Below are 16,369 nucleotides of genomic sequence, written 5' to 3' on the forward strand. Positions count from 1 at the left end.
AACGTAGTTAGATAAATGCACGTTTTGTTCAGCCGGATAATATCCACATGTCTACCCTACTTTTATAATTTTAGAATCATAAATCTATTGATTAGATTAGATTTATGATAGACTTTTGAAACTACAAGAACATAAGGAGGACTTTTACAAAAAAGTAATAGAGATTTTTGTCCAGAAGGATAGGCAAATGGACTTAATCTTCAAGTCAAGGTAAGACTGCAATTTTATTGACAATGGGATCTTACTAAGAGAGAACAATTCAATATTTAAAAGATACAATTACATTTTTTGGGTATCCTTTTGTTGAACTGTCTGTTTAAAATTAATTGAAGCATCAGACAAAAAAAGCTTTTCAAAATAATATTATATTTTGATTTAGGTCAAAATATAATATTTGTAAACCTGAAGAGTCAGTGCCAGTGCCTCACCAGCCATGAACCTCACTGCAGAAGCTATAGACATCTACGTTTTTTGTGCCCCACCACTTTTGTACATATAAAAACGCCACTGGGTATATAGTACTATTCTGCATAAGCAATGTTTTATTATGGAAATATTTGGCCTGCAGTAAGTCATATTTGAGGCAATTATACAGAAGTTGTATGTGTATAAGTATTTATACTACTATAAATCAATGAAATTAAAAATGGAAATAAATTAATAATTTCCATCACGGGAATATGAAGGGAAGCTCGATACATTTTTGACCATCATTTTAGACTTCAATCTCTCCTACAGTGTCTTTTCTATGAATATCATGAATCATTCTCTGCCAAGCGACCATGTACATTTAATCACCTACCAAAGAAGAGTTTTTCCTCGAAGGAATTAAGCTCTACCTGCAATATTCTGCCCCTCACTGGGTGTGCCTCATGCTGCAAATCGTTTCCAAGCTCTTTCTAATCACAGATGTTCGTCAAATGACCTTATCACAGGCTTAAATCAAGGTTTCTTAGCAGGTTATGCTGGCTCCCAGGGACCCATGTCTGTTGAAACCTGCACCCAAGACTGAAGTTTGCACTGAAGGAGCCAGGAGTATTACACGTGCTGCTATTTAAACGTTTAAAAACTATAGGTTACTTACGTAACCCCAGTTCTCAGAGTAACATGTAGTGAGATGTCTCACTATGGGATGCGCCTCATTGCGGAGGAAACAGAAGCATCAATCTCATTACGCCAATCCTGATTGGCTGGTGATCTTGACGTCAGCGTCAGGGAATCCACCCCCTATAAGTAGCTTGCGCTACGTCGCATGCGTCATTCAAAATAAGCACCTCTTCTCGCTTCACCATAGCAAGGAGGGCCGTCTGGTGAGACATCTCACTACATGTTACTCTGAGAACTGGGGTTACGTAAGTAACCTATAGTTCTCATTCATAACACTCCGTTCGATGTCTCACTATGGGATATTGTAGCTCCCGTATTGCCAGACCAGCTTATCTCGAAATTCACCAAACCAACCAGAACTTACTGTAACAGGTAGAGCTCTGACTCAACAAGGTGCCCAGCACTGCTCGGGCCACACTAGGAGCAGAGACGTCTAGCCTGTAAAAGCGGACAAAAGTGAGCGGCGAGGACCAGCTCGCTGCTGCACAAATGTCTTGGATGGAAACACCCTTGAACAAAGCCCAGGATGTAGCCAGACCACGAGTCGTATGAGCACGCAGACCCGAAGGTGCCTACAAACCCTGACTCGTATAGGCCAAAGCAATTGCCTCCACAATCCAGTGGGAGAGCCGTTGCTTAGTAACAGGCTTGCCCTTCTGAGAGTCAGCCTAGGACACAAAGAGTTGGTCATTATGACGAAACTCTTTTGATCTGTCCATATAGGTGCGTAAAGCACGGACTGGACACAGCAAATCCGGCTGCTGTTCCCCGGAGGAACACAGCGGCGGAGGAAATGCCTCAATGTCAATTGGGGTACATGAACCAACCACCTTAGGTATAAAGGCAGGGTTGGGCTTCAACAACACTCTCGTTTGCTCTGGGGCGAACTGAGTGCATGAAGGATGTACAGATAGCGCATGAATGTCACTGACTCGCTTGGCGGATGCCAGGGCCAGTAACAGCACTGTCTTGAGTGACAAGTGCTTCATGTCAGCTTCTTCAAGGGGTTCAAATGGGGTTAGAGTGAGCCCATCTAAAACCACTGCCAAGTCCCATAAGGGCACCAGTGACCTGGAAACAGGGAGGAGCCTGTGAGCCCCTTTCATAAAACGGCAGACCAAAGGATGTTGGCTAGCCGTCTTTCCCTCAAAGCCCACATGGCATAAAGCAATAGCAGCCAGGTACACTTTGATCGTAGAGAAAGCTCTGTATTTATCAATTAAGTCCTGTAGAAATGATAAAATCACCCCGACAGGACATTGAAAAGAGATGTGTCCTCTTTGAAGGCACCACTCCTCAAACACCCTCCACTTACAGTCATAGAGAGACCTGTTGGAGGAAGCTCTCGCACTCTGAATAGTGTTTATCACCTTCTGAGGGAGTCCCACTGTATTCAGATTGTACCACTCACGGGCCAGGCCCATAGTGCCAAGCGCTCTGGGTGTGGGTGAAAGATCGCCCCCCCCCGCCTGAGACAGTATGTCCCTGCGTAGTGGGAGCTGCCATGGCTGCCCGCACAGCAGCTGATATATCTCCGCCAGCCAGTACATTGCGGGCCAGTGCGGAGCTATCAGGATAAGTGTGTGGCGTTGTTCCCTCACTCTGGCCAGAGTTGGGGGTATCAGAGCCAGGGGTGGCAACGCGTACAGAAGGCCCGAAGGCCAAACGTGCGCGAGCGCGTCCACGCCTAACGGTGTGTTTAAATCGCGCATTGAAAAGAATAGCTGACATTGAGCATTTTCTTTTGATGCGAACAGATCTACCGCGGCTCTGCCGTAACAAACCCACAGCTGACTCACAATCCTTGGATGTAGAGTCCAGTCTGCATATAATGGTGTACCTCTGGACAGTAGATCCGCCCTGAGGTTCATCACTCCTGGTACGTGCGTCGCTCTCAGAGAGAGGAGACGTCTGCCGCTCCATAACATCAGTTTGCGTGCCAGCATATGTAACTGGAGAGAACGCAAACCCCCTTGGCGGTTTATATACGATATTGTGGTCGTGTTGTCTGTCCTCACGAGGACATGATGTCCTCTGAGAAAAGGCAGAAAGCGTTTCAGGGTGAGGAACACCGCTAAAAGCTCCAGGTAATTTATGTGCGCCCGCTGGAGGTCTCTGCTCCAGAGACCCCTCACCGGACGACCTTCGTAAATATCTCATGCGTCCGTGATGACCACCTTCCGTGAAAGGACAGCACCCATAGGCACGCCCCGTACTAGAAAAGTCGGGTGCAGCCAGTGGCGCAGTGCCCTTACGCATTTCACAGTAACCATTACTCTCCGCGCGCCATGACGCGTGGGGTTTAGTTTTAGAGCGGCTACCCAGCGCTGAAACTCCCTCATGTGTAAGCGTCCCAGTCGTACGACCAGGATGGCTGACGCCATGAGCCCCAGTAACCGCAGGCATAATCTGAAGAGAACATGTTTGCGCAGCTGGAAATGAGCGAGACAAGCTCTGAAAGCTTTCACTCTTTCCGCTGACAAGCGAGCTGAAAAGGGCACCGAGTTCAGGTGTAAACCCAGGAAGAGTATAGTCTGTGCTGGGCACAACATGCTCTTCTCTGTGTTTATTATGAAACCCAGGTTGAGCAGGTGCTTTACGAGGACATTTGTCTGCGTAATAGCCTCCTGCTCCGACTGTGCGAGAAGCAGCCAGTCGTCTAGGTAGGTCGCCAGGCGAATACCCTGTTGTTTTAACGGGGCTATCGCGGCTTCCGTACATCGTACAAACACTCTTGGACTGAGAGACAGACCGAAGGGAAGTACTCTGTATTCGTAACAGATCCCCTGAAATGCGAACCTCAGATATTTCCTGTGTGGGTAATATACTGGGATGTGGAAATATGCATCTTTCAGGTCGACTGATGTAAACCAGTCGTTTTGTCGCACGAGCCGCAGCAGAGATGTGTGAGTGAGCATTCTGAATTTGTATCTTTTTAGATATTTGTTCAGAACCCTCAAATCTAGTATTGGCCGAATCCCGTTCCCTCCCCGTTTGGGAACGAGGAAATACTTGGAATAAAAGCCGCTCTGACTCGGCTCGGCGGGTTCTATAGATATAGCCCTATTTTCTAGAAGTGAGAGGATCTCTCTCTCTCCAGAATATGGGCTGACTCTCCTCGGGCTTGTGAATGCAGAATGCCCGAGAAGCGAGGGGGGGTGACGGTGACTTGGAGTCTGTAGCTCCGTGTTACTGTCTTGAAAACCCAAGCAGATGTTGTGAGCATCTTCCACTGTATGCTCCTTAGAGCCAGCGGAGATGTCACGTCTCTTACCCTCTGAGTCTCTATTTGTTGTGTTATGGGGCCCTCTAGTGTCTGAACACGGTGGTACCCCATTTCGACAATCCCCACCGACACTGCGCATGCGCGTGACGGTGGTGCCTTCACAGACCCGTCTATTATCCGCCTTTTGAGAGAGGCCGTAGCTGCTCTCAGAAGGGTAACAGTTGACGGACTGTTTATTGTTTTTATTGTTTTTCTTTTCATTTTTTTGAGCTGCGCCCTTGGCCTGAAGCCTGGATGCGTCAGCGGAAAATGGTTTATGTGAGAAACAACAACAATATTGTGACATGTGTTTTTGCGGACTTGAGGATGGCGTTGAGGCATCTCTCGAGGCAGCGGGAACACATCTAGAGCTGGGGAACCGTGGACTTCCAGCTCTGTCACAGAGGGGAGAAGGGGGGGGCTGTCAGGCCGCCCGCTTCTTCTTCCTCGACTGCTGGCCGAAATTCTGGGTTGGCTGCGCCTGGGCTGCAGCCGGAACCGGAGATTTTCTAGGCCAACTCGCCCTCGTCTCCTGCCTGGGCTGGGGACTCGGGGCGGGCTGCGACCTCTGCTGTTTTGGTACTTTTAACCGAGCAGGGTTCGAGGCAGCTTGGGCGAAGGACTGCCACTGTGAAGGCAGCGGCTGGACCCTTCGAGGGAGACAGAGGTGGAGGGCCTCGTCCTCCTTCTTTTTCGACTTGCATCTCCTCTGCATGGAGGCGAGAGCGGAGCCGAAAATCCCCTCGGGAACGATGGGCATGTCTAGCACATCCTCCTTTTCCCGGTCTGGGAGGTTGGTGAGGTTGAGCCATCTAGCTCTTTCCTGCACCACCTTGATCTCCATTGCCTTGCCCGTGGCCTGGACGGCGCAGCGTTGAACACGGAGACAAATGTCTGTGATCGCGGCCATCTCGTCCAGAACGGCCGGTCCAGGATTGCTTGACAGATCCTCGCAGAGCTCCGCTTGTTATGCGGTTAGCAGCGAGGAAACGTTCAAAGCCCTGGCGGACAACGCTGCGGCTCTGTAGGACCGTTCAGTCATGGTCGACTGGAATCGGTCCGCCTTCGCTGGCAGCGTGGGGTTCCTGCTTGGTGACGGGACCAGCCTCGGTAGGAGGTGGGCTGCCACCAGCGGTTCCATAGGCGGTATGCTGAGCAGGCCGAGCCTCTCCATACCGTCACAGTCTAGGGAGGAGGCACCCTGGATTGGGGCCTTGTTGCTAAAGGGCCGGTCTCCCCACGAGACCGACATCTCATCCAACATCTCCGGGAAGACCGGAAGAAGTTGCCTCTTTGTCCTCGTTGCTTGGGGAAAATGTTTCCCCTCGTAACGGGACCTGGAGGTCTCCTTGGCCATTTCGGGCCACGGGATGTCTAGTCTGGACGCGGCACGCTGATACACGGCCTGCAGGTCCATGCTCAGATAGGGCGAAGCTGGTGTGCTATCGCCCGGGAGAGCAGCCATCGCTCCCGGCTTTGCAGCCTGAGCCGATGACACGAAGATATCGTCTTCTTGCTCATCCGAATCAGACAGGAGGAACTCAGAGGCACCCTCTTCGTCCTCCATATAATCCAATTCCAGGACATCCTCCGTGGGCGAAACCATGGTGAGGTCCAGCCGGGAGCCCCAGCTTGGTAAAGCGTGGGGCTCCGTTCTCGCGTCTCTTGCCGCCACCGGGTCCCAGCCTGACACGGCGCGGGACTCCGGTTCCGCAGCTGCCGCTGTTGATGAGCCCCAGACCGACACAGTGCGGGGCTCAATCTCTGCGGCGGACGCCCCCGCGTCTTGATTGCCAGCCGGCAAATCAGCGGACATGAGGGGGTCCTGTCCCGACAAGCTAGCTTGGCGTGCTAACCGTCGGCGGAGGCTCTTTACGATGAAGCGGGCACAATGCCCGCACGAGCCGGGGTTGTCAATAGCCTCCTGGGCGTGTTCCAGCCCGAGGCAGGACGAGCAGACCTGGTGTGAGTCTGTGCCTGATATTTTCAACCCGCAGCCGCAGAGCCGAGCCTCCGAGTCCCTGACTCCTCTGGTGTGAGGGAGAGAGGCGTCTATCTTGTTCGCCGCGTGGCGTGGAGACGACCCGCTCGTAACAGGTACGTTGTCGACGCAAAAAACGTCCTCGCTACCGTGGTGTCGGTAGCGAGGGAAAGCAAGCTAGCAACAGGTGTGTTGCTAGCTTGAAAAAATCAAAACCTTACCTTAATTTCCGAGGAAAGAAACGGCGAGGTCGATTGTAATACTAACTGGTGTGTTAGCATTAACAGTCTTCTTGCGAAGCAGAAGAGTAGCCGGCGAGCGCCCGGCGAGCGCCCGTCGACCGAAAGTTAGCTTTGGGTTCAGTCTGTGGACTGTTAAGCTAGCCCGGCTACCATCAAGATGTGCTCTGAAGCGAGAAGAGGTGTTTGAATGACGCATGCGACGTAGCGCAAGCTACTTATAGGGGGTGGATTCCCTGACGCTGACGTCAAGATCACCAGCCAATCAGGATTGGCGTAATGAGATTGATGCTTCTGTTTGCTCCGCGATGAGGCGCATCCCATAGTGAGACATCGAACGGAGTGTTATGAATGAGAACACGACAGGCACCTAGCCTAGTGCTAGGAGGAATTATTTTAGCAACGTTTCTTGAGCCGTTAGTTCCTCACGATTATTCTGTCAAGAGTATTAATAACTACTAAAGATTTTTCCCGTTTCTATGCTCTGTAGATGACATGGCAGGGAAAGTAGACATCCCATATGCCTTCTGTGGCATATATATTTTAAGGTTTTACAATCAAATGTGCATTTGGTTGCTATAGTAGCCCACGTTTCTTTGACACCTCATCAGAAGCATTATGCTGGATTCTCTGCAACACCTGTAAGCACCCCTTGGTGTCCATCTTTTAACCATTTCCTAGTTAACTTTCCCAGATAAAACTTCAACAGCTAGGCCTACCTCTTTCAGAACAGGAACTGGAAGCCCTAGGCTCCACACGTCTAGAATTCTCGGTATCATTCTCGATAGTGTGCTGATGCAAGCTTCACTGCCACCAGACAAGCTGTCCCGTATCAGAACTGCCATAATTACAATTCATGTTATTTATTTAGCGCCTTTCCAAATGTTCAAAGTGCTCTACCTTATACTACATATTATACTTGTAATACATTCAATACTGATTACTGCCTTCAATTATGGTCTCCCACTGGTAGTCTCTCTAAAAGAGATGTTTTATATTTATAAGGAACAAGCGCTAGCCTTTCTGTCCAAACCTTAAGGCACCATAGTCTTAGGTCACGTTCACACCTGCTTGGTCAGTACTATTGAATCGGTCCTGTAGCGTTAACCCCTTGATGTGGTTCGTTGGATTGGTGTGGAAGCAGTCCGATACCTCTGCTCCGCCTAAAAGAGGTGGTCTCGGGTCGCTCGCTAGTAAACTCTGGAGAGATTCATTGCTGGTGTGACGTAGTCCGCATCAAAACATGGGAAACAAATATTTGCGAGTCATTGCTTGTTTTGCTATCTATGCTGTGTGCAACATCCAGTAACCTATAGGGTCATGCATTCATCTGGTGACTGCTTATCTCACTGGTCCCCTGTCTACAGACAAAAGGCAGTGGTACAATCTCATCAGAGCCACCTGTCATCGGTGAAACCTCCTCATTGTATAACGTCTCATTATGTGTTATAATGTTTTTAATGCACGTTGTCTGATTTATAATCCTATGCGCCGGCCACAGAGTCTGCTGATGCACTCTCCAGATTAACAGCAGCATGAAAATAACCTGCCAATGCTCCATGATGCAGGCTACTGTAGGAATTGCTGGGATCTGCATTTTATCCGCTAATGTCCCGCCAATTGTTGAAAAAGCATCTCCGTACAATGACTTTAGTTTACAGTTCATAGTCTGTTTGAGGTTGCTGGGTGAATGCAAACCCAACCTTCTGCAAATGAAACGATGTAATACACTTGCGTCTGGTGTAAAGACGCGGACTATTCGGCATGAATGCAACCTTAGAGATGGTTATTGCTCAGATCTTTGGTCCTTAGCCCCTCTGCGACGAGTGGAATGTTATGTTCATTCTTTTATAATGACCTTGCGGTGTCCTCAGATCCTCTCTAGTTACTTACAGATGCTGCGCCTTCTGCTGATTCGGGGGATTTCACAATGAGTGGTTCGCCCCACCAGCTTGCCATGCCCTTCGTTCAACCAAATGACTCTGGATCTACACGTCAAGCCCCTCAAGGATTTCCCATATTCTGCCTCCAACCAAGAGCATGATTCAAAGCATACAATTCAGCTTGGTACTTTTATCTTCTTCTGTCCCAACCTCCTCTGTGTACTTATGCAATAGATATAATAGTCGTTCATGCATTATATATAATTGTATTTTCGAATCCTGCAATCTTCAAGTGCTAAGTATTAAGCCATGCTAGAGTTCATTAATTTGCTCCTCAAGGGCCTTAAGAAGGCACGTCCTCCACGCAATGATAAAGACTGCCTCTTAACTTTGCACCCGTGCAAAGATTAATGTATAAGTTCAGGCAAAGGGGTTTCACTATACATTGATGCAGATGCAGTTGTTACAGCTTTCTTTGGTTTCTCAGGTGGCGAATATACACAGACCTCTCACCTTTTAATCCTCAGAATAATCTCACCCTTACTGAATTAACTTTGGAGATCAAATATACACACTGTTTTGAAACATTCAATGTCTGACAGTTCTGTTTTGGGAGTCAAGGAACCCCGAATAATCATTGCTAAAACTAACACTGTTTTCTTTGTCCTTTATCTTCCATGCTGAACTTCTCGCATCATTGCCCTCTGACACATGGGTCGGCACCCATGTTTATTCGATGGCTGCAAACCCAACGACGAGGGTTCTCCTCCAAGCTGCGTGATCTCTGCCTAAGCTGCGACCTGCCCCCAGATCGCTATTCCCACTGTTTAAGAATCTGCACAGCCACTACCACAGCTCTATATCCGCCTACCTCAACCCTGAGTATCCCGGGCCGTTGGTCATCTTCTGCCCACCAGCGCTATATCATGCTTCACAGGAATGAGATCCTTTCAGCACAAACAACCATGAACTCTTGCACTACTCGATGATGAGTAAACGTTCAAAGATGTATATCTGTAGAATTCTGTTATTGCATACCAGGTGGTTGCTGGGTTAGATTATATTTATTTCATTATAGTATATTCCCCTCATAGCTGCATGCTTGGGGGGGAAAGCTCATTGTCGCTGCCTCAAAGACCTAGATACAGCAGTCTTGATAGGTAGTATATTCCCCTCAAAGCCGTGGTGCTGTGGGGGGGGGGGGGGGTCGTCACTGGTCACTTCCAGGCCTACACTAGCAGTCTCTCTAGGTAGTATATTCCCCTCAAAGCCGTGGTGCTTAAAGGGATAGTGGAAATGGAACCTCAAATAGTTTCGTTTTAACTTATATACAAGCATAATTACGTACCAAAACAATCACACCTGATTAAAAAAATATAATAATTGCCTTACGCATGTTAGAAGCACTTTATTGCAGCTTCCCCGAAGTTTTTTAGAAACGAAATGTTCGACTCAGCCAAACCGGAAGTGACGAAAACTTAGGAAGACGATACGATAACAAACCATGGCGTCTATGCAGAATGAACGTGGAAGGGCAAATATACCAGACAAAGAAGAAGGATTGTACGAGGTATCCAGTGATGATAGCGAGTCAGAAACATCCTCTCGGCTTTCCTACGAAAATGTCGTTTTAGGAACTGAATCTGAATCCGGTTCAGTAAGCGACGATGGTGACAATATTGAGCCAGACGATGGACCATTACGTCCTTATTTGTTCGAGCCCGAGCCCGAGCCCGAGGTGATGGTTCACGGCATGGGCAATGGCGAGGATGACCAGGACCAGGCGCCAGATGATGCACCCCTACGCACAAATAATCTTGACTGGTAGGTCCCTAAGCATAGCTCACGCATCTTAAGATCACCTGTAGCCTTTACAAATATTAATCATTGTTAACCAGTTAAGCCCGAAGGTCCCCCCAGTGGACCCCTCCCACATGTCTCAGGGCTTCTTAACATTTATGAAACTATTAATGTTTCATACCCTTTTAAAGGTAAGAAACTCCGCTAACTGACAATAAGAACAATTGTTAGCTAGAAAAAACACAAGAGTAATACCAAGCCTTTGAATTAGCATTGAGCGAAACAATGCTAACTAATGCTAACGCTTTTTTACACACAACACACGGTAGAAATGCCCTTATTACTATCTTAACTGCACAAACAAGATATACGATTTAAAGCTGAGACTCCACAGATTCCACACATGTAATGTCATCACTGTAAGACCTCGAATTCCTGGAGCTATCAGCCAGAAAAGAGAAAGTAAACAACATCCGGTTCCAAAAATATTACAATAATTACGTCTTACCTTTTTTGATTTGTGATCAAAAGTTGTGTTCAACGGAATAAAAACGCATCTCAAGGTTAATCCAATGTCGTTGTGTCACGTATAATTTTTTACTGATAATCAATCATCATATTTATGGCAATATACTCGGTATAAAGTATTGCAGGCTAATGATGCATTAAATCAACAAGAAAACATAATAAAATACTCACTTCTTATGTATTCCACTTTCAATTTGAGCTAGAGACCGAGGAATCTCGAAACAATCGTCAGTAAAATGACGGGAGCACACCACTGCCGAATTACTCGTCAGCTTCGGCTCCGTGAAGTTTGCCCGTGTTATCTGAACAAATTTCACCCACTGACGACGAATGGCTGGGTTTCTTGGAAACGCATGCGTCGATACGCCATTCTCTGCATTTGCTGTCGCACTACAGCCATACAAAACACATCTATTCACCATAATAAAGGTCGGCTATTCACATGCAAATGCTATTGAATGTCCGCCATTGTTTGTGCCCGTCTTCCTCTGCTCTCGTCATCACCCGAAGATTCCCGACGATTCCCGAAGTATTTCGTTTCATTGAGAGGGCGCAGTAAAATTGAAAATAAAATGAAACTAGGCGCATGAAATTAAAAAAAATTGTTTATTATGCTTATTTTTAATAAAAATACATAAGTTAAACCCAAAATTCGCGGATTTCCACTATCCCTTTAAGGGGGATGGCTTTTCGGGCTGTTCCGGGGCCTTCACATAGCAGTCACTAGGTAGTATATTCTCCTTAAAGCCGCGGTGCTTAAGGGGGATGGCTTTTCGGGCTGTTCCGGGCCTTCACATAGCATTTTCATTAGTCCTTTTATTGTGGCCAGCCTAAGGCACACCTGTGCAATAATCATGCTGTCTAATCAGCATCTTGATTAGACAGCATGAGGTGGGATGGATTATCTCGGCAAAGGAGAAGTGCTCACTATCACAGATTTTTTCAGATTTGTGAACAATATTTGAGAGAAATGGTTATTTTGTATAGAAAATGTTTTAGATCTTTGAGTTCATCTCATGAAAAATGGGAGCAAAAACAAAAGTGTTGCGTTTATATTTATGTTCAGTGTATATGCTGCTTCTAATAAACATGTTAAAGAAACACGTGAGTTGTCTGACTGAAATGGGGCGAAGCCTGCGAGCTAGTTCAGGCAGTCAACTCGAGCACTTATGCTGCATTCATACATAACGCCCCCTTGCCACTCTACAACCAACCAAACAGAGTCTCCTTAATATGCCGCTCTATTTAACCTGCCAGATCTCTCTCCATGTTCCTGCTGCTGTGTTTCATGTTGCTGCTTAATTTAGTACATCTACATTAAAGGGCAATGCCTTTCTATGCCATTCTGCCTGGATGCAGTAATATATTTGAAAGTAATATCTTTGAAAAATACACCATATTTTACCAGAAGGTGATTAAGTGTGGAATTTCCACCAAAACATTCTGTCTTATTATTTGATTACAAATAAGCCAGAGGTAAAAAATATTTTTGAAAGAGGGCAGGAAATTAGAAATGAGTCTAGACTCGTAGCATTATACTTTTTCTGTTGTTTTCAGGGACTTCTGTATCTATGTGTGTGTCTGTATGTATGTGTGTGTGTGTGTGTGTGTCTGTGTTTTTGTGCGTGACTGACAATGACAGTAAGTGCGAGGTACACGAGGGGGCCATTCTTCTGTTAATTACTGAGTTAATGACAACCCATGCTCCAGCGGACACGCAACATGGCAGGCTGATGCATACACACACATATGCCAACACACGGACACACCCACAGACACACACAAGGATAATGTCTACTTCTGTACTCACCAAACGTGGCACGCTGCTAGTATGCAGAGAGCTTGACAGTGAGATAGCAGGCTAACAATGATACACACACACGGACACACAAACACAGCAGCAGCAACTGACAGGGAACCTCATCAAACCAGCTTTAATGAAGTCACTTCTCCAAAATAGAAATGGGGAAGAAAGGAGGGATGAGAGGAGGAGGGGAGAAAAGGAGGACAAGGTCGCCTGGATTGATGACGCTCATTAGCCTAATAAGGTACTTTAATGAAGCGGCCCAACACTATAGTGTGCCATAGATTCTGAAGACACACACAAGTAAATGCACATGCACACAAACCTCACTATTTTGGTTTGTGTTGTCCCTTGTATTTAAACATAGCTATTTTTTCTATACCTACACACACACACCACAACAGAGACTCATACATGACCTGTATCTTCACAAAAAAAATAACATAATGATCAAATCATTCTCACACACATTTTCACTTACAAACACAACACAAGCCCCAGATGTCAACACACTCACCTCTCCTTCTGAGGACTGCAAGAGGAGGTCTTTCCTACAAGACGCTGTGAAGTCTCCCACTCCAGCGTTGACCTCCACCCCTCTGGGGGCCTCCAGGGTCAGGGTGCGAGTTGGCGACTCCAGCCTGATAACAATAAACACACTTTAGTCATGCTGAAAACCTGGAAAATACACTTGCAGACACATAAAGTGAACAGATATCTGGGTTTTGGCCTGATGCTCGAGCTACCATTCAACTATTACAACAGGATTAATAATGAATTGACAGTGTTCTCAACCCCCCCAATCAAAAGCAGAAGAAGGCTATGGTTGTACAGGTAAAGCTAGAATAACAAAGGGAAAACCAAGACTCCCTGAGTCAATGTTTAGTCATGATAAAAGACCTCCGTGGAGTACACCCCTCTGGAGTTACATGAAGCAAAATATAAAAAAATACATGCTGCTTCTTGAATACACTATTTAAAACCAAAATAGTTAATTAGTAAATGCATATTTGTTGCATGTTTTATTTTTGGGCTCCCTTATTCGTGTTGGATTGTTTCCAAATAAGCATATTTTGGAAATGGTTACAGTGACTTCTATGAAAATAGAACCTCTCAAAATGAGTAAATGACATACATATAATCATGCAATTAAAATTGTCTGTATAAGCCAGGAATATATCAACACCACAATGTTCTTAATAAATGAATTACTGTAAGTCAAGACAATTTAAACAACCTATGGCTGGCTAAATAAACTGATATTAAGGTTCTCAGTGACATGATGGGCACTCTCAGGGATTCTGGCTCAACAACACAAAGTGATGTTGGGAATTGTTAACGGACAAAAAGCTGATTGCAAGTTGAGTGACACTTTTATTCAAGAACAACTGAGTTTTCATTCACATTTTAACCGTCATGTTTTACTTTGTCCTTCATAAAACCTACAGGAATGAATATGAAGAATGAAGTATTGTTATACTGCACTGCTCCAAAGAGCTACAGCCATGATTGGCATCATTCCCCTTGGAGCGTAAAGGGTCAGTACCTAAGCCTGCGGCTCAAAGTTGTAAACAATATGAGATGATTAAACAGCTTGGTGGTGTTGGATAAGCACAGGGCTTCGCTCAAGGGCATGTTGGCAACTGAAATAAAAAAAAGAGCACTTTCAGCAAAGCAGACAGAATTACAATATATGAAGAGTGAGTACAACAACATTTTTATTTTATTTAACCTTTATTTAACCAGATAAAAATCATTGAGATAAAATCTCATTTACAATGCTGACCTGGCCAAGAAGGCAGCAACGTTACACATTTGTACACATAACACAGACATATAAAATACAGAGAACACAACTAAGTAAACAAAAAAAACAAAACGAAAAGCAGTCACTACATTGTGCACATTAGGACAGTAAGAAAGGTACTACTTATTACTGCAAGAGCAGCTGGTGGTAAGGACCTTAGACAACTTCAATTTAAAACAGGCTATTGGGACAAGTGCCGTCAGTTTAAGGCGTGATTGAAAGTCATTCCAAGACCAAGGACCATAATGAAAAATACTCCTTTTTTCAGCCTCAGTCGGCACAGCAGGAACCTGGAACCGTATCCAGGCACTGGATATGAGGTTGTAAGAGTCACAAACTGGAGCAAATCTAGCACATATGTACAGTGAAAGCTGACCTAAAATGGCTTTATACATTAATAAAACCAATGTTGCATCCTACGCATACTAAGTGAGGACCATCCATTTAGGCTATACAGTTTGCAATGATGAGTCCTATAGAGTGCATTTGATATATATCGCAGTGCAGCATGGTAGAGTGGGTCAAGTTTGGCCAAAATAGTGGGAGAGGCAAATCTATAAATTGTATCACCGTAGTCAAGCTGGGACAGGAATAAGCCAGAGACCAACCTTTTATGAGAAGAAGTTGAAAAACAACATTTAAGTTTATCAAGGAAGCCAAGAGTGAATTTCAATTTCTTAGTTAGAACTTCAATGTGGTGTTGAAAGTTTAGATTTCTGTCCAACCAAAAGCCCAAATATTTGTATGTATCGATAAACTCAACGGAGACGCCATCAAGGGTGTCAATGGAAATGCAAGAGGACGCTGACTTGGGAGCAAAGAGCATTGCTTTGGTTTTCTTACTGTTCAATAGCAGTTTCGAATCAAGAAGTGCATGCTGTAGCGTGATAAAATCTGTTTTTTAATTAGAAATGGCCATATCCAGAGAAGGAGCACATGAGTATACAATAGTGTCATCAGCATACATATGATAGGTAGAAAATTGCATCTGATTACAAATATTGTTTACATATAATAAAAAGAGCAAGGGCCCCAAAATAGAGCCCTGTGGAACTCCCTTCTCCAAGGTGACAGGGTCAGAGACAGTACTACCCAACCTGACGCATTGAGTACGGTCGTTTAGATAACTCTGAAACCAGCAAATGGCGTTATGACCTAAACAAGACATCAACATAACATTAGACAGAATGTGGTGATCTACAGTGTCGAATGCTTTGGCTAAGTCAATAAACAATGCAACACAAACATATGTTGTTATCCAAAGCAGCCTTAATATCGTCTAAGACTTTCAGACTGGCAGTCACAGTACTGTGCTTTGATCTGAATCCAGATTGCATAGGGTTAAGGATGTTGTGTGAATTTAAAAAAAGTTGTAGCTGAGTAGAAACTAGGGACTCAAGAATCTTTGATAACACAGAAAGATTTGAGATAAGACGATAGTTATTCAACCTAGTGGGATCACCAGCTTTCAAGAGGGACGATACCAGAGCTTGCTTCCACACAGCTGGCAGTGTGTGAGTGGATAGGGAGAGATTCAAAATATCAGTAACTGGTTGAGCTATAATCTGAGCTGCAATTTAAAAAAAGAAAGGATCTAGGCCGCCAGGCCCGGCAGACATTTTAGGATCAATTGAGTGCAAACTGTGTAAGACTTCAGAGACCGAGAAAGAAGCAAAATCAAAAACAGGGGAGTTCATCTCTTGACTATGGCTGTGAGTACGACCATACAGAGAGTCATGACTCTGCTCATCAAAAATGTGACCAGCATTTTTGAAGTGAGCATTAAAGGCATTAGACATATCATTTGTATATGAAATAAAAGAATCACTGACCTTCCGTTTTTGAGGGAAACTAGAAACCTTCTTGTTCTGCGTGATTTAATTGTTTTCCAGAACTTAGAATGGTCATTAAAACAATCAGTGGTTAAGCTCAGATAGTAATCAAACAGTGATCAT

General features: G+C 45.3%; 1 protein-coding gene across 1 annotated transcript in view; it reads right to left on the reverse strand.

Moving 5' to 3' along the window:
- Positions 1-16,369, reverse strand: part of LOC117561282 (zeta-sarcoglycan) — a 488,658-nt gene that overhangs the window by 29,181 nt on the left and 443,108 nt on the right. Inside the window, exon 7 of the mRNA XM_034238581.1 lies at positions 13,125-13,248. Within this exon, the coding sequence (XP_034094472.1) occupies positions 13,125-13,248 (124 nt within the window). The remainder of the gene's footprint in view (positions 1-13,124; positions 13,249-16,369) is intronic.

Source organism: Gymnodraco acuticeps, unplaced genomic scaffold (genome assembly GCF_902827175.1).
Source record: "Gymnodraco acuticeps unplaced genomic scaffold, fGymAcu1.1, whole genome shotgun sequence".
NCBI classification, from domain to species: Eukaryota; Metazoa; Chordata; class Actinopteri; order Perciformes; family Bathydraconidae; genus Gymnodraco; species Gymnodraco acuticeps.